Source organism: Micropterus salmoides, unplaced genomic scaffold, assembly GCF_014851395.1.
Source record: "Micropterus salmoides isolate LMB-PRFRI ecotype aquatic unplaced genomic scaffold, ASM1485139v1 Ms_hic_scaffold_1999, whole genome shotgun sequence".
NCBI lineage: Eukaryota > Metazoa > Chordata > Actinopteri > Centrarchiformes > Centrarchidae > Micropterus > Micropterus salmoides.
This window is the reverse complement of record NW_024041149.1, coordinates 1-23,184: the sequence shown is the minus strand read 5'-3', so window position 1 is coordinate 23,184 and position 23,184 is coordinate 1. Positions and strand designations below refer to the sequence as shown.

The following is a 23,184-nucleotide window of genomic DNA, read 5'->3' as shown; positions in this document are numbered from 1 at the left end:
TGACAAAATGAAAAGTTATTTTCTTGGAAGGTCTTAAGGCCACACACACACACAGTGGAGAGGTATGTAGATTATGCTGCATTTTTTTCTCAAATTTCTGTGGACACTTTTATTTCTATGCTGACATACTGGACCATGAATGGAAAGCATTGTGACCATCATGAATCCAAGATTACACCTGCTGCCCATGTAAAGCAGAATCCCAAAAGCCTTTTACAACAGCATTTTAAGCTTATTGACTTGTTGTATACATATTGAAATAGAACAGCACTCACAGTAGGCACTTCACACAAATCTGTTTTATAGCCATTTTAAGTGTAATTAAAAAAAGTTAATAGGGTTTATCTGTAGTTCTTTCAGTACAGTAATGGTGAATTTTATCATGATCCAGCTGAACCATGTAGTCATCCAAAATCTTTTTACATACTAGTATTTTTGCATTGTTTTTAACATTAAAAGTGTTTAAACTCTTCACAACATAATATACAGCAATATATGCCATATAGTTTCCAGTTGAGATACAATCAAGATGTATTATATTACCTGAGCTCATCTGTCTAGTTAATATTTACAGTCAGAACTTCCTTTAAGGCATATGAGGTGTGAGGTCATCCATTTGCTAAAAACACACTTCACTTACGTGTAGTTTCCTGATCTGATATTACTGATTATTTCTATCTGGGATCTCACTTTTTCTGCTATAGCTATATTTACCTCTCAGAATAAAATCTTGCATTAAAAAGCATTTGATGAGCTTATAAAATGCAAATAATAATTAATTAATATTCATATTAAAGACTAAACCAGTGGTTTACAACATTTTTGTCTTGAGAGACTTTACAAAAAAGGTAGTGTCTATATGACTTTTTAGCAGTTCCATCAAAGACAGATTTTCAGGTTTTGTATAAATAACCATTGCTGGACCAAAGAAGTTAAATGTTCCTGTATTTCAGCTACAACAGCAAAGTGCTACTTACACATTGTTGCATCAGTATTTAGAATCTCATAACAATGTAATCTATATTATATATCACAGGAGTATTTTTACATACTGAAGTATATTTTTGCTTTTACTGTATTTCTACTTGAGCGGGTTTGAAATTCAGGACTTGTAATGGAGTATTTTATTTAAATTGTGGTATTGATGCTTTTACTTACTTAGTAAAAGCTGTGAGTAGAACTTCGATCACTGGCTTCCCTGAAACGATGGATGAAGTAATGATTACTTTTAGACAACATCTGACTGGACCAGTAAAATAAAGATGTTGCATACGCCTGGACAAAAGGGCTCTGTCTCTGTGTTGACCAGGAAGTAGATATGCTGACATTGGCTACTTGTTACTTGCTACAGTTTCCGCACCAAACAACTTTTTCCCCCTCTTCACCTGTTTGGTAATATTGTGGTTCCACTCAACCCCACCTGCTCTAATTACTTCACTCATTTTGGGAACAGCTGTCTCACCATGAAACCAACCACAGAGACACTAACACACAGCCTGAGTGTGCTGCCAGAGAAGGAAACTTTATTGATGTACCAGATTATTAAGTATCTGTAAGAAAGCTCTGACCTGTGTTCATTACAGTGGCTCTGACTTGGATTTTATTATTACATAAATTTGCAACTGTGCATGTAAGTGTTGTAATCACCAGATCAATAATTCCTGGAGGACCGATCAATAATCTTTACTCGTTCTCTTTTTTAGCAAAGCTGTTGTGTGTTGAAATTATTCCTATCGTAAATATCCTTTGTAGCTTCCTGGTGCACTAGCAGTTTGCTTACCATGGCACTCACCCAAAACAGACAAATTCATGCAAAAATAATGCAAACTGTTTGTCTGGAAGACAGATTTAAATTGTGGTATTGATGCTTTTACTTAAGTAAAAGCTGTGAGTAGAACTTCCATCACTGGCTTCCCTGAAACGATGGATGAAGTAATGATTACTTTTAGACAACATCTGACTGGACCAGTAAAATACGCATACGCCTGGACAAAAGGGCTCTGTCTCTGTGTTGACCAGGAGGTGGATATGCTGACATTGGCTACTTTCCAGTTTCCGCACCAAACAACTTTTTCCCCCCTCTTCACCTGTTTGGTAATATTGTGGTTCCACTCAACCCCACCTGCTCTAATTACTTCACTCATTTTGGGAACAGCTGTCTCACCATGAAACCAACCACAGAGACACTAACACACAGCCTGAGAGTGCTGCCAGAGAAGGAAACTTTTTGATGTACCAGATTATTAAGTATCTGTAAGAAATATCTGACCTGTGTTCATTACAGTGGCTCTGACTTGGATTTTATTATTACATAAATTTGCAACTGTGCATGTAAGTGTTGTAATCACCAGATCAATAATTCCTGGAGGACCGATCAATAATCTTTACTCGTTCTCTTTTTTAGCAAAGCTGTTGTGTGTTGAAATCGTGATCGTGAATCGTGAATATCCTTTGTAGCTTCCTGGTGCACTATAAAACAGCAGTTTGCTTACCATGGCACACACACAAAACAGACAAATTCATGCAAAAAATAATGCAAACTGTTTGTCTTGAAGAGGAACTAACCCCTGAAGCATTCAAGGACAGTCACGTGGTAAACAGGGTGTTTTACTGCAACATAATGTGTCTGTGTTAGCCTGAAATTATATTGATATATTGATTGATATTGATATTCTTGTTTCTCTTTCTGTCTGTGATCCCACTTTTCATTCAAATTTTTCTGAGATAATTTTAAGCTACATTCAGCACTGGTGTAACACACCAGCAGTAAACTTGAGTGAGAATGTCTCGTTTCATGTTATCAGTGAGTTTACAGTGACTTTGCTGTTTAAAAAGACAGTCCTTGTCATGCCTGTCCCTATTTATGGCTCATCTGTGTGTCCACGTGTTCCATTTTCTTGCATCAGTAAGAGGCTCTTTGTTAACATGAATACATTCCATTAACATTCATCAATGAATCAATAACAATACACCTCAAATGTTGCACACTATCTTGCTGAACAACAGTTCATTGTAAAGTAAATGATTCCATCAAAGGACCACAAAAAAATTGGTCAACTGGTGGAACACAATAACGTCACACACAGAGAGTCCCAGTACGTAAAGAAGAGACAGTTTAGTGAAGGTTTTCCTCTCGATGAAATTGTGCTGCCCGCAGGCGTACATATTACACATTTGCCTGCAGACATTTTTTAAGTTGGAAATGTGTTTGTTTATTGTGTGTTTTATTCCTCAACTGCTCAAACACCTGCCACCTAAAGACAAGTGAATGTTTAAGAAGAAAAAAAACATGCAGAAGACAAGACTAACTTTGCGTACACTATTTCAGAGAGTGCAGTGCACCGACTGATGAGTAGGAAAGAAAAATGAATGCTGATAACAAAATCCATCATAAACAAAATCCAGATCTGGCCAACATTTACAGTACATCATCTTTGTGAATCCAAGGATAAATAAGTGTGTACAAAGCTAGCGAGAACCTAGAGATAAGATGATTTTACACCTACATCAACAATAAAGAAGCCAAACATGTTGCACTTTAACTCAAAAGCAAACTTTATTTAGGTTTATTGGAGCGTTTACATTTATGCATTTAGAATCAGTGTAGATAAAAACAAAACCAACAAAACTATTTTTTAGTGATTAACTGAATGACTTGTTTATTTTCCAGGATGAAGCCACTTATTTATTACCATCATCTAGTTCTCTTTTTAAAAAATTGTAAATCAAGAGCATTTCAACTTTAAAAAACCTAAAGTCTATGCAGGGGCAGACTGGCACAATTATTCAGGCCGAGGATTTGACTCCATCTCATTCCACCCTGTTCAAGCAAACCACCGAATGGCTAATTTTGTGGACTATTTGTTGATGTAACGGGTATAGCCTACTAGGTATAGTCTGCCACTATGTTCATCGACAGACAATTGGGACTGATCATTAAAGTAATCTATGTGAACACTGGGTGCACCCTCAAAAACTTCAGAGAAATAGCTAAGGCTAACTACACTAATCAAATCACTTCCCAGGAAACTCAACAAACGTAACCTTTTGGCCTCAGGTGAAGATACCAACGATGGTCATTCAGTCTTGGCCACCAGTAGTCCTAACGACTGTAACGACTGTCGTTACAGCAACCAGGAACACTAACAAACCAGCAGTATCGATGACCCTGGCAAACGACCCCACTGAGGTTAAATAGCTGAGTTTCCCTGCCAGTCAGTCAGAACTGAAGAAGTCCTTTGGATGAGGGACGAAACGTCTTCCAGTATCTTCAACCAAGTCCAGTTGCCCTTGACTTTAACCTTCGTTGGATACACTAATCAAAGCACATACAAATGTACAAGGCTAGACACAAACAAATAAGCCTAGGCTTATTTGTAAACCTTAGACTTTTAAAGAACAGAATGAGATATATGCCTAAAGAGTTTGCTGAAATGTATACAATCATGTCAAAAGTATCACGTCACACACACGTTCACTGAAGTTGAACATAACACAGGCTACAACAATGAAAGCAGCCTAAGTAGGCCTATGATGCAAAATTCCAAAAAGCACTCCTACAGCCTACAAAACAAACTATTGATTACAATGTTCAGTCACGATGTCCATAAAGTGAACAACACAAAAATAAACACATCTATCTTTCAATAATTTCTACTAATGTTTTCTATAGGCCTATAGTCCGCTAGAGAGTCAATTCCACAGTGTACTGTAATCAAGACAGTCATGAAATCATTTAAATTTCAAAGCACCCATCCCAATCAACCAACACTAAACTCATAAAATAACAAAGATGACAAACATGAAAATATATTCAAGATGAAGAAAATAAAAAGTTAATTAATCAATAAAAAAAAAGTCTCTGGGACATCATAGTGGTCTATAGTTGCTAAAACCCATAATGATGAAATCCAAAACGTCCCTGGTTTAAATCCAGCTAGGAGCCTTTTTTGCATGTCACCCCCGTCTTTCTGTCTTCCCACATTATTTGTTTGACTGTGATCTACAATTAATTAAAGGCAAAAATGTCCAACCAAAAACACAAAAGGAAATCTAAAATCTCTGTGCATGTAATTCACAACAAGCACTCAAAGTACACATGAACACAACACCCAGAACAGAGATAAGAACTTGATAAAATGGTTGAGACCAAATCCAGAGGCCTCATGTCTCTAATCAGTGTGTCTGCAGAGAGCTTCAGTGGATAATCAGGCTTCTGCTGTTTCTCTCCATTGAGCAAATCTGAAACATCCACAAGAGAGATAAGCAGTGAGGTTGTGAACAGTAAAGACAAACAGTAGGGCTGTCAGAGCATCTATCATCTGTTCGGTTCATCAGTTTCACTAAAACATACCTGCACATGTCACGGTGCAGCTGCTGGACTGCGTGGATCAGCACTAGTATAATTAAAGCATTGTTAGCATTTTTCAGAACAGCTCATAATCAGGGCATTATGTAACATTTTGACAAAGTTTTACCAAATTATTTTACATTTGTGTTTGTCCATCTGGGCTTCCTCTCAGTTCATGGTAGTATTTTTTCACCATTTCAAGCTCCGCTGTAACATCTAAAATATCCAACATTAAAAACATATAATTTACAATGAGTGCACTATTAATTTCACGTATTTTGATACGTTCCTTTACCTGGGATTGAGACAGCATCTATCTTGAGTGACAGGTCAATTGATTTCTGCATTGTTTCTTCCAGTGTCTGCAGGATTTCCTCCTAGTTCAGCATCAAAATCTTTATCAATTCTCACTCAGAGTCCTACATTGATTAACTGTTTAAATGTGTGTACAGAGGGCTGTTCAGACTGGACAAAAGGGTTAGCTATAGCTATATCAGCTTTAGTATGTTTCTGTCTTAGATTAAAAACAATAACTGCATGTTTGTGAAAGTGCCACAGTGTTTTTAGTAGCAAAAGTAGCTTTCAGGATAATGCATATCCATATGAATATAAAAAGAAAACAATGACCTAGAATCATGGAGAAAGATAACAATCTGCAGCACAACATGTTTTATATCGTCATCGTACCATGTATTATAAAATGAGACAAACCTTCAAGTGTCTCAGTTTGCTCAACATAACATCTTTAGCCTGTTTAAACATGGTGTTCTTTGAATCACAAATGTGTTTCTCAATAGTGTTCCTCATGTTTTTCAGCGTGCCCGGTCCTCTAAATTCTGCTGCTTCTACAATAAAACAGAACATTGTTGTCAACTACATTTTTCTAGTCAATAATGATAAATGTTAACATTTATTATTATTAAATCACATTGTAGATATCTTGATCTTACTTATATAGCATTCTTGCATGGTCTTCTCGATTGTCGTCATCAGACTGCTGTAGATTGTTTTCTTACGTTCCCGGATGATTTTGATGAGTTTTGCTTTAATTTTGTTTTCCTTGCAGAGAGAAAATTAAGTATTTGTTAGACTCAAGAAGGATTATCTTTGCACTGTTTTGTTATTTACAAATACAGTGTAAATTAATATGTTAATAGCTCAAAATACTTTATATATTGTTTTTGCTTAATTGTTCAATGTTTAATCTTCATTCCAGTCTTCACTGATAAACTTGATGTTTGATTTGCTTTATGATGGACTAATAGATACATAGTAATAGGATACTATTCTCATAGGAGTCGCTAGACCCTTTTTACTGGGGCACATGCCTCTGTATCCATGTGGTGTGCCCCAGTGAAATTGTCAAGACGCCTTGGTGTCATTTTTGGATGTGTAGGGCTTCAGTCAAGTTAGCAACATCTACAACATCCGGTCAAGTTAGCAATGATATATATGCAACATCCGGTTACACTTTCAAAATTAAACTACTGGTTGATGTGAAAAGGCACGTTGTAACTATATGAAACGTCGCAAAAAACGGGTCAGTGTTGAAAGCCAGTGTTTACAACGTTGATGAGATGTTGATTAGCTGGGTAATATGGATGCACATCTCTCAGTAGATAAACATCACATAGTCATGTCATAGTATAAATAGTATTTTCCTTTTGAAAAGGTATTAAAGGAAACCTGGGGAGCCAGTTTGAATGAGGTTGAAGCAGCTGATAACATTAATATCTTGCAAGTATTGATATTTATAATTTCCAGGGGCTATGCAGAAGTTTGTCAGTAGAGTAGATGCTGGATCATAAGCCAGTACAAGCACAGCTGATCCAAATCCAGTACTAGCACAGACCCAGTCCAGACGTTTTTAGAAGGGCACACGGACCGAGGTGAAAAACAGGCAACCTCAACCAGTAAAAGCACAGCCAGAGGTCTACAGGCAGAATCAGATACAAGCAGCTCAGACCCTAATGTAGGATTGAGTTAATGCGGGGAGGTCCATTCAAATCAGCAGGGGTATTTTCTAGAAGAGGTTTCCATTCGGGCTTATAACAGACACAGACTGTTTTAAAGGAGAGGTAGTAGTGAGAGCACTGCAGTGTCAGGTGTGACTGTGCAGCAATGGCAAATTGTTTACATGGCTCACAAGCGAGGTATGAGGGCCATAGCAGAATTTTCTTAAGTTGTACCATAGTGTGTGCTTATGCTGTGGTCAAAGCCCTTTCTGACATGACAGTGTCAATATTAATTGGCTAAGCAAGGGAAGCTGGTGAGGCACATACTAACACATTTCATACTCTTCAATCAAAAATAAATCTAAAATTTACATTGGGAATGAGTGGATCTGTGCCCCAGTAGAGCTTTATGTTTAGCAATCTTTTACCTCTGTCCTGAGAAATATCAGTTGCAGTTTGACATCTTTGTGCTTTTGAATCAGCATCTTTGTGTCAAGTGAAAACGTGTTGATGACCCCGTTGAATGGTCCACATTTTCCTTCATTTCTGAAACATGTTAACACGTTGAAATGTTTCATTAAGGTAGCAATGACAAGTGTGTATTTTAATAATGTATTTGTACATCTGTGTTATATTACATCATTTTTAGAACCGTTTTGTATAGAATTTGACAGAAATAATTTGTAAAATGGGCCAACAAAGGGTTTTATGTCCTCATTAAGTAATGTCTTACGGGAAGGTCTTCTTGAATTTCTCATCAATGCTGTCAGTGAGGCTTGAAGCTAACTTCACATTGAGGTCTATTGGTTTGCTTTTTTTTTTTTTTGGTAGATAAATGCCGTTGTTCACAACTAAACACTTCAAAGTCATGTGAAAACCACCACCTTTTACCCCTCTCTGAAACAAAGCAAAGCAACAAAGTAACAGAAAAAATGTAAAGACAGTAAGCATATTCATATGAAGTGGAAAATCTGTTGTTTTGATGTAGTTATAATTTATATAATACGTACAGGATATAAGACGGAATGCAAGGTTTGGTCACATGAACTTTTAGATCTTTCAACCCCCTCACTCAGGCATTTTTCAAAAGCCTTATGAGCCTCGTCCATGGCTTCTCTGACTTTATCAAGTTCATGTCTCAAATTTTTTTCAAGGTCCATGCATGCATTTGTTTTTCTGTTTATGCAGCCTCTCTGTAGCAACAAAAATTCAGGAAATCAACTACCTTGATGGATAAAATTCACACTTGCACAAATCACACACAGATCAATTCACTTGACATGGTTTCACTGAATTTAAGTGTAGTTCGCTTCAGTTTACTTATTTACTATGAATATTATTATTCTGTCAACATTAATGATAATTATGACGCCTATCAGTGAAGTTTTATTACTACTGTAGTTTGTACCACTTCTCTAGATTTGGCGCCTTGCATCAGAGAGAGAATCCCATAAGCTCCAGTCACATAGTTTAATGTCTCTGAGTGACAGTCATTGAGATTTTGTAGGATCTCCTGAAGTTTGGGGATTTCTGTAAGAAATTCAGTTTGCATCTTACATATTTACATTACATACTTATATTTAAATAGCATAATCCAATTACTCATTCTTGTATGAATTAAAATGGTTAAAGTAAACTTATGGAGACTTCACCTACCAGTTTCATCTGGGTTTAGATGTTTTTTCTTTAGGAACTCTTTGGAGCTCACTGTGAACACTTTGAAACAGTCATCACTGAAATGTTTCTGAAAAAAAAATGTTTTGAATGATTATAAGACAGGATTGTAGTTGTAAACAATCTTTATGTTAGACTTTGTGTCAAATCAATAAAACTCACCTTAACCTTGTTTAGTTTGCTGAATTCTCTGCTCACTTCTTTTTTGGCTTGCATGTTTTTTTTAAATATGAGAGCACGAACACCAGCGGCTGAACTATAAGAAAATATTTGCATTAAGTGGCACTTCATACAATATTTGGAGCACTGGAACCTAGAATTATAACATTATTTGTTATTTTGCCACATACATTCTTCTTCTCTTTCTCAGAATAAAAATCTAAAATATAGCTTTAAGTGGCAATGATCGGTATCCATGCAAGTTACGAAAAATGCAACATTTTCAGAGGAGAAGTAGATGACTGAGGTTAGGAGCTAAAAGTGCTGAAGAATTTGGACTTTGAGATAATTGCGGAAATGCAAACTTGGTTCAGAAATACATACAACTAAATATTGGAGTCAACCAAAACATTGCAAAATTTATCCTCATCCATAATATCCTCTGCACTCATATTCTGGGAAACCATTTTCACTGTTTGAAATTTCGCTTCTTTGTAATACAACCAAAGAGACACTCAGAGAAACTCAACCTGAAGTAGTAGCTGAATTAATAGTCACGTCAAATAATGGTGCTGGATGCAGAAAGAACTTCTTGGTTCAATGGACTGCATTTACCATCAACACTGATTGGAATAAAATGTGCAGAAATTTTCCTTTTAAACAGATGTACAGTACAGTAGGCTATCTGCCCTCTGGACAACATGAAAACGGAGTGTCTGGACTGATATGTATCTGTAGAAATCTGATTGGAATCACATTTCAAACACCTCCGAATGTAGCTTGGACTGTCCAGACTTTCTCTTTTTCTTTTTCTTTTAATTTTTTTTTAAACCTGTCCTGCCCAGCGGCCTGGTATAGAGTATGATGAGCTTGATACCATATTGTGCCAGGCAGATTTTACTTTAACAAGAGAGTATTAATATACTCCTTTGTCTGTTGTATTATTTATTTAATTATGTATTGATTTGTCACCTGGCCGGACAGGGGGGCAGACATGGGGATGGGGGGGAACAAACAGACAGCACAGAGAAAGGACAACACCTATAAGAGAAGGGGGATGGAAGGTAGGGACAACAGGGAATAGCAGAGGAAAACACCAATTGCAGAAAGCAACGAAACCTGCAATAGAACAGAGAGGGGGGCTTGGGGAAGAGAAAAACAACAACAAACAAACAAACAAACAAACAATTAAAATAATAAGAATAGTAAAAGACAACCAGCTGAACAGCAGCAATAAACAGCTGACATAGTAAGACAGGCCAACAAAGCAAACCAGGGACGCAAACTGGTCCATTCAAGCCAACGAGGAAATGCCTCCCCCGGACACCAATGCACAAACTAAACGTCCAGCAGCCATCCAGAAACCTTGCACAGGGAAAAAGCACAATGCATCAAGATGCATCGACAATCGCCCTACAATCCCATCGCAGCCCTCCAAACCGCAACCGGATCAACCCGCGCAGCGCCCAGAGACCCCCACCCCCAGAAGCCAGGGCACCCCGCGACCCCCCAAAGCGCAAAGGACCCCAGACCGCATGTCTCTGGGGAAGCTGTACCCCACCCTGAGGAAGAACAGCAGAGAGCCGTGCTAGGAAGCTCCCCGCTGCCAGGGAGCGATAACGCAGGAGAACCAGGCCAACAGTCCCCCAGCCCAGCCAGAGGCATCCCTCCCCAGAGTGCAGGCAGAGCCAGCAGCCCCCGAGGCCGATCTCATCCCCGGACGGGGGCCCAGTGGAGTGGGGGGGATGACTCCTTCAACCCCTCTGCCTGCCTCTGTATTGTTTTGTGTTGGATGCATGTCATGGATTGTGAAGTGTTGTATGGTGGAGTAAAGATAAGATGTGTGTTAAAATTGGAGGGTAGTTGTGACACAGGCACCCCAAAACTGTCAGGTAGTGGAGCCTCCCATCGTGCCCCTCCCACCCCCCAAGCCCTCTGTGTAATGTGTAATTAAAATTGAGGGGTAGCCAGTGGGGGAGGAAGAAGGGTGAGGCCGCAATAAAGCAGCCCCACCCACCAAACGCGCTACAGCCTGCCCACCCCTCAGAGTCCTAAGGGTGTATGTAGTGAGACATGACCAAAGAGGGGAAGGTGAAGGGAGGATAGAATGGTCCTCCTCACTGGGACCAGATTCCTGACTGGCCCCATCATTCAGTCCCATCCCCCACCCCCCTAAGCAGGAGGACACCAGGTCCCTCCAGCCCAGGGCTTATAGCAAGAGCCCCTCTAGCACCGGCAGCACCCCAGAGTCAGCGACAACCCCGCCCAGCCCCAGGATGGGTCCAGCCCCCCCAGCGTGCAGACCTGCCCCACACCCAGAGGCTCCAAAGCCCCGAGCCCCAGACCCCCACACACCCCCGAGGCAGGTCAGCGCAGCCCCAACCCAAAGTCCAACAATCCCCTCGCCGGGGCCACTCTGGCAGCCCCACTGCCACCCCCCATCTCACCATTCCCACACAATCAGGAGCACTCCGAGCACGACCAGGTTACCCGAGCTGGCACAACCCCCCCGCCCCCACAAGGGAGCTGGTTCAGAGCGGCAAGGACCCGCCCAAGGACAGAACGGCCCAACGGCCCAGACCCGAAGGTCCGCCCACACCCAGGAGGCAATGCCACTCAGACCAGGCCAGAAGACCCCCACCCTTGCGCCCCTCCCTTCCTAGCAGCGAAGCATCCCCCACACACCCCCCACTGTCCCCAAAGAAAAGAGACAGCAATCACCCCGCGACAGCAGCAACAGCATCAGCAGATGCACCCAGCCCCTAGGACCCACCTAGGGGCTGACGCAAAACAACCAACGACACACCCCAAAGCACAATCCCTCCCCACACAGGATCCCCGTACACGAAGCATCCAGTCCAGGCACCAAAATCCAGAGGAGACACCCCCAACCAGCTCAAAAAGGACCAGCGCGTAACCCCAACCCACCCGGTCAACCCCCTTCTTCCTGGTCCCCCACCCCTCCAACAACCAGTCGCCAGACCCCTCAGAGAACTGAAATATAATTATCAGAATGCACAGCATGCACACAGGACAGAGCCGCACACCAGCCCAGTCCAGGCCCGCACCTGATGCCCCCAACCCCCGACAAGCACACAAACCAATCACGACTTACAGGTGAGCCAACCAACACTACCCCGCTACCAATCTAACTAACGCTACACAACAGCCAAGTAATGCACTGCACATGAGAGATGCCAGCCGGCGCAAACCACCCCCATCCTCCCCGCTGCTAGGGAGACCAGAGACCCCCACCCACGGCTACACCGTGACCCAAACTGCACGTTCACCACCGGACAGAAACCCACCACAAGCATCCCCCCCCTGCCAACCCCCACCGCCATGCCCGCCGCCCAGACTGTCCAGACTTTGTCCTGATTGAGAAGAGCCATCTTCATCTGTGCTGGGTTAATAACAGGAATTTTAGGACTACATGGGGCAATGCTAGGGGGGACAAGGCTCCAAATGTGTGCAGGAGTAGTAATGGGAACATTACGATATGTGTATTTGCTTGTGTTTTACTTATGTTGCGCTCTTGGCACACACGTATCGGTGTCTAATTTGGATATACTGTATCTTAAATCACTTACGGATCATCCGAATCTTCAATAAGATCAGATTTGGTGCAGATAAAGTGAATTTCTTGACACTGGCCACCATTTCCCATGAGGCTACTGGCACTTTTCAGGATCTCCCAGGGTTCTTTCTCTGCCGCAGCTCGATTTATGTCAGTCACAATCCACACAATAGAACAACTCCCAACAATCTGGAGGGGCATAATATCACGTCAATTATGAATAAGTAATTATCAGAGCTTTGTAATAACACAATGTTACAGTGTCTGGATGACACAGTAGTACACAATAATCAACAGTGCTGCAAAAAATTACCCCTTTCCACATTTTATCTCTGCTCTTGTTACGGTCCCCATTTCCAGGAAGATCCACAAGTGTGACATGCTGGAGAGAATCATTCCCAGGCACCCTGACAGTCACACACTTCACTAGTGGCCAATACCACCTCTTTACTTTTTTCCGTTCTTCGTCTTTTGAGTCACTTCTTGTGAATTTGACAAATTTTGCGGACAGTTCTTTAGCCTGAAATAAACAATACAAAATGAATAAAAATAACACTTTAACTGACTGTTACTGACTTTATTTCTCTTTTTGCAATAAAGATCTAAGGAGGAAAAAAACATTCTGACACCACATGAATGTACCGCTCCCCCCTCCCTTTCCACGCACGCAAGAGGTGCCGACACGCTCTGTCTGCTCTTGTGCTAAATAATTCATGTGGTCCTCCATTTGTCCAAATTTCTCTTCTTTCTTACTTCTAATAAACCAGACTACTACTACTAATACTAGTAACGTTACTTGTTATATAACGTTATAACGCTATATCATCGTAGTTAAGTTCTGGTGAAATTGAAAATGAAAAAAAATATAAATGCACAATGATGGATTATTATTAATTATGATTATTATTATGACTGAAGCCATGATTTGTTCTGTAATAATCAAAATGTTGCAGAAAAAATAAAACCAGAAACAGAAATTCTATCAGTAAGTGTCTTACATTTTTAAAGACAAGAGTGAAGGCGTGCAATATAACATGTGCATATCTTTTGTTATGGGGACTGTCTTTATTTAGCAAGAGACAATGCTGGCACTTCAAATCCATTCATTTGTACAGTGCACTGATAAGTGAGTCAGTGGGACCACAGCTAAAGACTATAGAGAAATGTAGATTTGACTGTTGTCAAACTAGTGTAAGTGTTGAAATAGTTACTTTAGGAAAAGGGACAGTAAATAGACATAGAAAGGAGAAATTATTAATCCATGTGGTACTCCACAAGCAGAATTGCTCGGAAAAAATATTGCCAATTAAAATGAAATTATTAGGCTACTGTCCAACATTTGGAGGGTCTGAACTAGTTCAAGGCAATTCTAGAGACCTTGGCGTCGTTGTTAATGCCAATGTACAGCTTAGGACCTTAATGAGAGCTGTTTGGGCGCAATGAAACCCCGATTGAAATTTTGAAAATTACATGAATTAATATAGTTACTGGTAGACAATGTTCTGACTTATTTTCCTATTGATCAGGGGTTGTAGTTATTGAGGACTGATGGATTAAGTCCACTCTTTGTTGAAGAAGACTGTTTTCTTACTTACCGATTCACATGTCAAAATCTTCCTTTTGGAAAGAAGAAATTCTGGAATTTCTCTGAAATATTTGTCATCCATGAGGTTTTCAGGAGATTTGTCTTTCCATTCTTCTCCATACACTGCTGACAGCTTTTCATCGTCATGATAATCATCGTCATCTTCCTTGTCTTTATCTGCATTATCCCGAAGGAAATTTAACAGGGACCACAACTCATCTTTCCACTCCTACAAAATAAAATAATTACATTGAACTAAGTTTAATTAAATGACATGTAATGTAAATAGCAATTATATTTTCAGCTACATCATAACTTTTCAAATAGCTTCAAATAAGCACAACATATTCAACTCATTTTACCTCTTTTGTAATGAACTCAATTTCTGCCTCATACTTTGAGTTCAGCATGTTAGCCTCCACTTTAATCATGACTGAGGTACATGCACTGACACTTCCAGAGGGTAAGAGATTCTTCTCTCCGATGACAGCGTTTATCAAAGAGCTCTTTCCAGCCCCAGTTTTACCAAAGACACCAACCAGCTCCCTCTTCTCTGTCTCCAAATCACAAATTTTATACCTGTAGAAGAAGAATTTAAAAATGGGTTCACTGATTAATTTGGAAAATATATAAAGACTGAAATAAAAATGTTTCTGCTTTTTTCTGCTGCCCACATCTGGCCAAAATATACACTTTACACCATAACACTTTTGTTTTTGTCCCCATTCATCATGAGCTGAACTCAAAGATCAAAGACTTTTTCTATGTACACGAAAGGCCTATTTCTCTCTCTCTGTCAAAATCTGTGTTAGTGAGCACTTCTCCTTTGCCGAGTCAATCCATCCACCTCATAGGTGTGGCATATCAAGATGCTGATCAGACAGCATGGGGATTGCACAGGTGTGCCTTAGGCTGGCCACAATAAAAGGCCAGGGAACACAATGCATTTGACATCTACTCACAAGATCTGTGATGTTCTTGTAGAGGATTAAATTGGTGCCATTTATAGTGAACAAATGTGGGTACTTTGTATAAAAAAGTTTAAGAACTCTAGCTAAAAAAAATCAGGGGTTATAGTTGCTGAAGCAAAAAGTGTCACAACCATACCGTCTGATCCTGTTCATGTTGGTATTGGTCTGGAGCACGTTTCAGCAGACTTTAGAAAAGAAAAAGAGCTGCTCTGCACGGCTGACTGCGTCCCCTCTGCTGGACTACAGCAGCGTGACAGAAACTAAGCAGCACGGCTTTGGAACGATGCCTCGGGTGGAAGAAGCGCTCGCGAGCTATCTTTCTCCCACCCTTGATTCATTCTTTCAGATGCCGGCCACCAAACCGTGTCGGACGACATCCGCTTTGGTGGGCAAGGCCTACATGGCAGCGGGTCGAGCTGGTGCAAGCCTGCACACTATGGCCACCTTGCAGGCATACCAGGCCGATCTTCTCAAAGACTGTGACCTAGGGGGAGATCCCTCTGATGAGGACCTGACTGAGCTCCATAGAGCTACGGACTTAACACTCCACTCCATGGCAGCATTAGTGGCTACGGAGTGCCATCTGTGGCTCAACCTCTTGGGCATCCAGGGGAAGGAGAAAGCTTTTCTCCTGGATGTGCCCCTCTCTCCTACTGGCCTGTTTGGTGAGGCAGTGGATGCTATCGTCAGCAGGTTTCAGCACGCCAAAATGCAGGGAGAGGTGTTTGAGCAATATCTCCCCCGCCGGTCTGGGTCCAGGATGGCGACGGCTGAAGAGAGACGAGCTCAGCCCTCGGCTAGCTCCTACCGCCGGAGCCAGAAGTGAAGTGTCGCTTCCCATAGTCCCTCTCAACAAACCTGGGGCGCGAGGCGACGCACTCAACGAGAAGACGGGTCTGAGGACCGTCATTCAGTCTCAGCGGGCTCGGGGAAGAGGTTGAGTAGGGGGGCCCACCACCACCACCCCCTGAGAGTGACCGACCGAGGTCCCCATCCCTCGTGGTGGCTCAGGCAACAGGCTCTGTTTTCCCGCCGTCTTGGCTCTGGGGACACGCTAGCCGCCAGCGAGCTCTCACCAGTCTGCCCGCCTCGAGCGGTTGCAGCTGGAAAACGATGGGCTCACACCGTGGGTCGCCGGCGAGTTTTCCCTGGCGGTCTACCACTTCAGGGTGCCACCGGGGACCTGCGCATAACACCGGCCACCAGCCCCTCTGGGCCCCTCTGAGGAGATTCAGGTTCAGGATGCTCACCATCCCCCAAATCAGTTCCGAGGATTGGTTGTCACGATAGCTCTGCAAAGACGCTTATTTCCAGTCTCCATCCGTCCCTCTCACAGGAAGTTCCTGAGGTTTACCTTCAGGGGAGCCATCACTGTAAAACACTTTCAGAGGGTGTTGGGTCTCGTGGCAGCAGCGTTCAGTATAATACCTTCTGGACTACTGCACATGAGAGCTCTGCAGTGGTGGCTAAAATCCAAGGGATTCTCCCAGAGGGGAAATCGCCTCGTCTGATACGGGTGAGAAGCAGGTGCCTTCGTTCCCTGTCTGTATGGAGGAAACCTTGGTTCCTGTCCCAAGGTCCCGTGTTGGGAGCGATCTGTCGCCGAACAATTAATTCGACAGACGCCGCACTGACGGGATGGGGCGCGGCCATGGACGGCCGCTTTGCGAGAGGCTCCTGGCAGGAGCATAATTTCTCCTGGCACATAAATTGCCTAGAAATGTTGGCGGTATTCAGAGCTCTGAGGAGTTTTCTGCCCGCTCTCCGCGGTCGCCACGTCCTTGTCAGAACCGACAATACGGCAGTGGTGGCCTATTTGAATAACCAGGGGGGGTCTGCGCTCGTGCCCGTTATACAAACTGGCACATCAGATCCTCCTGTGGTCCCAGCAGAGACTGCTGTCCCTCAGAGCAATGTATGTCCCTGGGACTCAGAATCAGGGAGCAGACCTGCTGTCGAGACAGGGGCTGAGACCCCGAGGTGGTGGAGTTATTATGCGAAAAGTTCGGCCCATAGACGTGGACTGTTTGCGTCTCGAGAGACTATGCACTGTCCCCTGTGGTTCTCCCTCTCGCCCCAGCCCGATAGGGCAGGGTGCCATGTTGCAGACATGCGAGGCTGCGGCGGAGGGGACCGGGCCTTTCACCACGCCCGTCCTGTGGCAGCTATGGGTCTGGCCCCTAAGGGGGCGCAGTTCCTAGAGGCCGGCCTGACGACAGGAGCTGTCGAGACGCTGCTCAGCTCCAGAGCCCGTCCACGAGAAGGATGTACGGCCTGAAATGGAATGTGTTAAAATGCCACCTGGTGTAGAGAACGGGCGGTGGACCCAGTACCTGCTCAGTAATTATGATACTGGAGTTCTCCAGCACCATTCTCCGCGGGCCTCTCCCCGTCCACGCTCAAAGTATGTAAAGCTACCATTGCAGCATTTCACGCCCCTCTGAGTGATGGGCCCTTGGGGAGGCTTCCACTGGTTGTGCGCTTCCTCCGTGGAACCCGAAGGATGAGACCCGTGACTCATTCCAGGGTTCCCATTTGGGACCTGGCAGTGGTTCTCGAAGCGCTGGCTGAGGCCCCCTTCGAACCCCTGGAGTCGGCTGAGGCCAAGCACCTGACCCTTAAGATGGCCTTCTCCTCGCTATCACCTCTCTGAGGAGGGTGGGGGATCTTCAGGCACTTTTGGTTTCTCCCCGATGCCTGGAGCTTGCCCCGGGGAGGGTCAGGGCCACCCCTTACACTTTCATCCGGTTTTACAGTCTGGACCTTCCTTTGGCACCCGGAACCCCTGCGCTCTCCTCCTAGTCGTGCCGTCAGGTTCTGCACGCTGGGGGCAGCTGGGGTTTCGGCGCGGCCTAAGTGGGTATCTCGTTCCCATGGTGTCGTCACCAACGCAGTCCGAGTTCCCTGAAGGGGAACGTCTCGGGTTACGTATGTAACCCTTGTTCCCGAGAAGGGGAACGAGACACTGCGTCGGTGTGCTTATATATGCCTCCGGTTACACCGTCACACGCTACCGTTCTAGCTACACCAATAGGATTGGAGTAGTTTCATTCATAGCTCAGCCCTGCCACGCCCAGAGGCGTTCCCATAGTGTCGTCACCGACGCAGTGTCTCGTTCCCCTTCTGGGGGAACAAGGGTTACATACGTAACCGAGACGTTTTATGAAGTAGCCAAAATGACACAGCGCTCGCGATTTTCACCCGCGATACCGTTTTCACCTGCGGGTGCGCGGAGGAGGCTTGTTAATGAGGAAGCCAATCGAAACCGACACCAACATTGTACCCAGTTGCACCTGCACCAATGTGTTCACTGTTGCTTACCTGGTCCATGCTTGTGAAATATCCCACCTTCTGAGTCTTATAACGTAATGGATGATCATTTCTCTGTGTTTCTCTGCAAATGCTTGGGTCGCCAAATGTTTTGGTAAAATTGATGTGTGGGAAACATGATATTAATATCAATCTGACCGGCCCACCCCAAAACAAATAGTCCAGCCCCTCTGGCATATGCCAGAATTGCAAGTGGCCAATCCGCCCTGGAATCTGCCCTTAGGCTTACTAAAATCCACCAACTGTGCACAGTTTTCTGGGTCCTTGCTAACAGTATATAATCAAGAAATTATATTCATATCATTACAACTTTTCATACTTATGCAGGTAATTTAGCAAACAACAACGAAAGGACCATAAACAAACAATATAAGAATATGCAACATTTAAAATTTACCTCAGGAAGTTGTTGAGCTTTGTGTTGCCTTGGTTAGGTATTTTCTTATCGACAAAGTTCATGATGTTTTTCACATCAGACAGTATGATTTTTTCTGTCAAAGTAAAAAAAATAACTATACAGCAGGAACCATGAACATGTGTATATCCTGTAAACAGCAATGCACAATGAGTCACTTCCTCTGACCAATCAATTGATGATTCCTCAGACTGATAAGGCTTATACTATGACCACTTAGCAAGCATAAAAAGGTTGTCTTGATTTAAAACATCATCCTTTAAAAGACAGTTAAGATATTACCATAAGCTGTGTATTATAGAATATACATTAATACTTAACATGCATGCTGTTGACAGTTCGAGGTGTTCTGATAAGATTTCAACTCTGGCTAATAAATTAGAAAATTTGCTGTGGCCAAGCTATAGAAACAGACATTTGCGATACAAGGACAATGCCATAACATAAAAGTTTTGTAATTATTTAGCAAGTAAGTAATTAAATACCTGAGTATGATCCATGTTTTGTCCCACATCGTCGTTTGCTAGGTGGTGATTGCCCTTTGCTGGACTCGCCCTGAGGATCTAACTTTCTCTTACCTTATTGGATTTTGTTTTGAAATAAAGAAGCCAAACAGAAATGTTTGTTGTATATTACTCTCAAAATATTATGTGGTCTCAGTATGTTGCTTATTACTGTGTATCTCACCTTTATCACTTGGTCACTGGTTGATGGCAGAACCTGGGGATGAACATGAACATTTGACTCTTAAAACCGTATTTGATTATAAAATTTATTTACACAGGCTTTGTCCAATAACAGGGTTCGATAGGCTTGAAGACAAATCTTTACAATTCACTCAACGATATTTGCCTTTATCTTCTTATCCGCTTTGGGATGAGCCTGCCAAAACCCTGGGTTAGATGTGGAGTCCAGAAAAGTGATCACATTCAGCATACCCTTTTTCCTCAGTCAACAACACAGTGATTCAATGAGACAATTCTTCAATCAAAGATGATTTTGTCTCAGGACACATTAGTGCATCAAATACATAATAATGAAGAATGAAGTTTACTGATTACATGCCTAAAAATTCAGTGTGAATGCTCCTGTTTGCACTGTAGATAAAAGTAATACTCTCAGTGCAAGGCTGTGTGAGCAAACATTAAAAATAAAATCTGTATGATTGTAATAAATGCCTTAGATGACACCTAATGTGTGTGAAACTGTTTTTAACTTACTTGAGCAGAAGAATCAACTGTTGCCTGATTTGCTGTGTTTTGTTCTTTCTAGTGAAAAAAGAAAATAGTTGCAAATCCATTACAGTTTAAAATTAATTAATTAAATCAAAAATTATCTGGAGGCATTATCAAAATGTTTTGATTCTCCTATAAATGATAAATGCATGTGCATGCACAAATGAGATTTATGAGACCATAACAGAATTGTGTAAATATCTTCACAGTAAAGAACAATTACCTTTAACGACTTGAGCTTCGTCTTGAATGTTGACCTTGGTCCCACTTTTGGGATCAAGTTAATGATGTCATGTTCATCAAGACAGTAAATATTTTTCTTGTCAATGCACTGATGTAATTAATAAATATTCAGCTGAATGATAATTTCAAATTGCTTTTTGGACATGCCTGCTTGATTTATCTTGAACAATGCCTGACACCATTCGTAAGTCTGAACCTTTGTGTGTTATTGTTTAATAAACTCAGAACTCATATTTTTCCTTCATATGCACTGTCTTGAAAACATTTTAGTCTTTATTTCAGTACTGCTTGTGCAAAGATCCTCATCTCAATAACCCAAAAGATGGTAATAAACAGCAGATACTCTTCCTAATTAATCGTTAATAGTGCTTTCTAATTGTGTGAAATGTACAAAGGTCTTTGCCATAAGTGCTTGTGTATACTGAACAGACAGTGATCTCTGCCATTTTGTCAATGTTTGTCAAGGATATGTCAGTTGTACTGCAAAAGAATGCTGCAGCATTTTGATGTCTGTATTAGCTGACGCTTAGATGTTTCAGTATTGGTAGGTCATTCCAATATTATATAATCCTGTGCCCACAAAGAAGCATGGTAATACTTTACCTTCAAATGTTTTGATCCACACGCTGAGACCCCATTCAGTTAATTGTTACGAACAAAATCATCCATGACCAAGAACAGCAACTAGAAGGTGATCAAATAATATTTTAATCGATTATCACTGCTTTACATTTAAGTCGGTATTTGGAGCTATTTAGCAGCCATATCTGGTTTTCCTGTAAACACACATCTAACCGTTTACTCCTTTTGCTCTTATTCTAAGCCACACCCTCCTGCCTAATGGCACAACAGATTACAGCAGATTAAATTAAAAAAAGATTTGTTTAGTTTAGCAGATTTATTAACTTGTATTTTTAGAAAATTAGTCCTCAAGGATAAGATTAAGTAAAGGCCAGTTTTAGTTATTGTCACTATAATAATGTGGTCATAAGTAGAGAGGGCATTGAAAAGGCATTTCATAAAAATGCTGTTTTCCATTTCCATGTAGTTAATCAAAGTTGAATAATAATGTAATGTTGAAAAAAGCAGCAGCATATTAAATTATATCTTCCTTTTACTCTCCACTACCACCTACTACTCACCTTTCAGTTTTGTTATAAAAGGAAAGGAAAAGGGGTTAACTTTCATAGACATTGTTGATTAATAAAATGTGTTAAATTCTTTGGATTTTGAAAATTGTAGCTTAAATCAAAAAATATAGTGTCTCAGTAACATTCAGTTGTGAATGTAACATTGAAGTATAGGTACTTACATTTAGTTTTTTCCTCTTCAATGCATGAACAGGACTCCTCTGGTACTTGATCTAACTTGAGCTCTCTCTTTTATTTTGTCTCCGCCTCTCGCCAGTGTACTCTAATCTCTGCCCACAAAGCAGGTTTAACAAGATCAGTGAATGAATGGGTAAAATTCTTGTCCACCATTAAAAAGTCCTGAGGCTCGATTCTAATGTGTGGTCAAGCACACTAGCTGTGTGGGAAGAAGTATTCGGATCCCATGCTTTACTTTACTTAAGTAAAAGATTAGGCGCAAGGGAATGCATTATGTCAATGAGATGTCACCACAGAGATAGAGGAACAAACATGTCTGCACACAATAGTACTGCACAATCAGTTGTGTTTTCTTGTGCGTACATGTGTGCACACGTCATACACTCACACATCAGTGCCCAGTGTTTAAAAAAAAATGTAATCTGGATCAAATTGATCCGGATTTGAAATGTTCTGCTATCCAGGATCACCTGATCCATTTTTCTTTTATGCTAGGAACATTGGATTGGATCACTGTGATCCAAATACCAAATTTCCAGTTACCAGAGCCTTAAATGGAACCAACAGTGTAGCCTACTGGCTTAGCAAAGAACAACAGGTAGGCAAAATACCGGTGGCCATAAATAGTTTTGGGACATTGTTTATTTTAATTTTAAGAAACAAAACACTGTAAAAACAAACATTTTACTTTCCTTATTTTGTTATAATGTTAAATAACAAAACAAAAACAATACAATAGTCAAAAATCATTTACAGGACAGATACCAGCTCTTTCCATCTCTGCCTGTAGGAGATGTATATCCATCTACACTTTTTTATGCTACAGTTGGTAAGCAAGATTTGTTCTTACCCAGTTCAATTTGTATTTCTGCTCTTTCAGTTTCCCGTTTCAGAAGCAACTCATAGCTGTCACCATCCTGGTTTGTAGCTGAGGAACGTTGCGTTTTCTTGTAGGAACGTCTTGGACTGTCTTCATTACATCTATCTTCCTCTCATCATTTATCTATCTTCCTCTCATTCACTGATGTCAAGTCTATGACAAACATTTCCTCTGCAGGAGAATTTTGCTCGCATTCTTCTGAAGTCCTAATCTCTGTAATTGTGGCCTCTTCATCTGCTTCTATGCCTTCAGTATCATGCAGAGCCTCTGATTTTTCTCCTCCAATGATATCAAGGACCATATCAGTGAAATCACCCCTCTTATGGCTTGTTACCTGTTGGGGGTTCTTGGCTTCAGTAAGGTCTTTCGTTGCCTTAGCCCTAAGGTTCTTCCATCGCACATAACTTGTTTTATGGTCCTCTTTTGGCCAGACCCATGGCATTGACATGATTGGTTATGTCCTCCCAAATGTTGCATTTTCC

The 23,184-nt window shown here is 41.7% G+C and overlaps 1 protein-coding gene across 1 annotated transcript; it reads right to left on the bottom strand.

Annotated features, from left to right (window-relative positions):
• Positions 1–4,190: 4,190 nt before the first annotated feature.
• On the bottom strand, positions 4,191–20,585 carry LOC119911271 (nuclear GTPase SLIP-GC-like). The gene is made up of 21 exons (XM_038730080.1): positions 20,475–20,585; positions 20,237–20,284; positions 19,704–19,736; positions 19,502–19,594; positions 18,999–19,092; positions 14,663–14,879; positions 14,311–14,529; positions 13,029–13,235; positions 12,729–12,904; positions 9,142–9,235; positions 8,962–9,049; positions 8,714–8,835; positions 8,316–8,498; positions 8,039–8,202; positions 7,734–7,851; positions 6,301–6,409; positions 6,062–6,195; positions 5,646–5,727; positions 5,491–5,566; positions 5,354–5,396; positions 4,191–5,241 (listed from the first exon to the last, which is right to left on the bottom strand). The coding sequence occupies exons 5-20, from the start codon at positions 19,058–19,060 to the stop codon at positions 5,363–5,365; spliced, it is 2,085 nt and encodes a 694-aa protein (XP_038586008.1). The 5' UTR covers positions 19,061–19,092; positions 19,502–19,594; positions 19,704–19,736; positions 20,237–20,284; positions 20,475–20,585; the 3' UTR covers positions 4,191–5,241; positions 5,354–5,362.
• Positions 20,586–23,184: the final 2,599 nt, after the last annotated feature.

Excerpts from the sequence above, each read along its gene's own strand:
- LOC119911271 (XM_038730080.1), bottom strand. The coding sequence starts at position 19,060 with ATGAACTTTGTCGATAAGAAAATACCTAACCAAGGCAACACAAAGCTC. Across the intron at positions 8,499-8,713 it reads GCGCCAAATCTAGAGAAGTG|AGAGGCTGCATAAACAGAAA; the intron begins GTACAAACTACA and ends TTGTTGCTACAG. Across the intron at positions 8,203-8,315 it reads TGCATTCCGTCTTATATCCT|AGAGGGGTAAAAGGTGGTGG; the intron begins GTACGTATTATA and ends GCTTTGTTTCAG.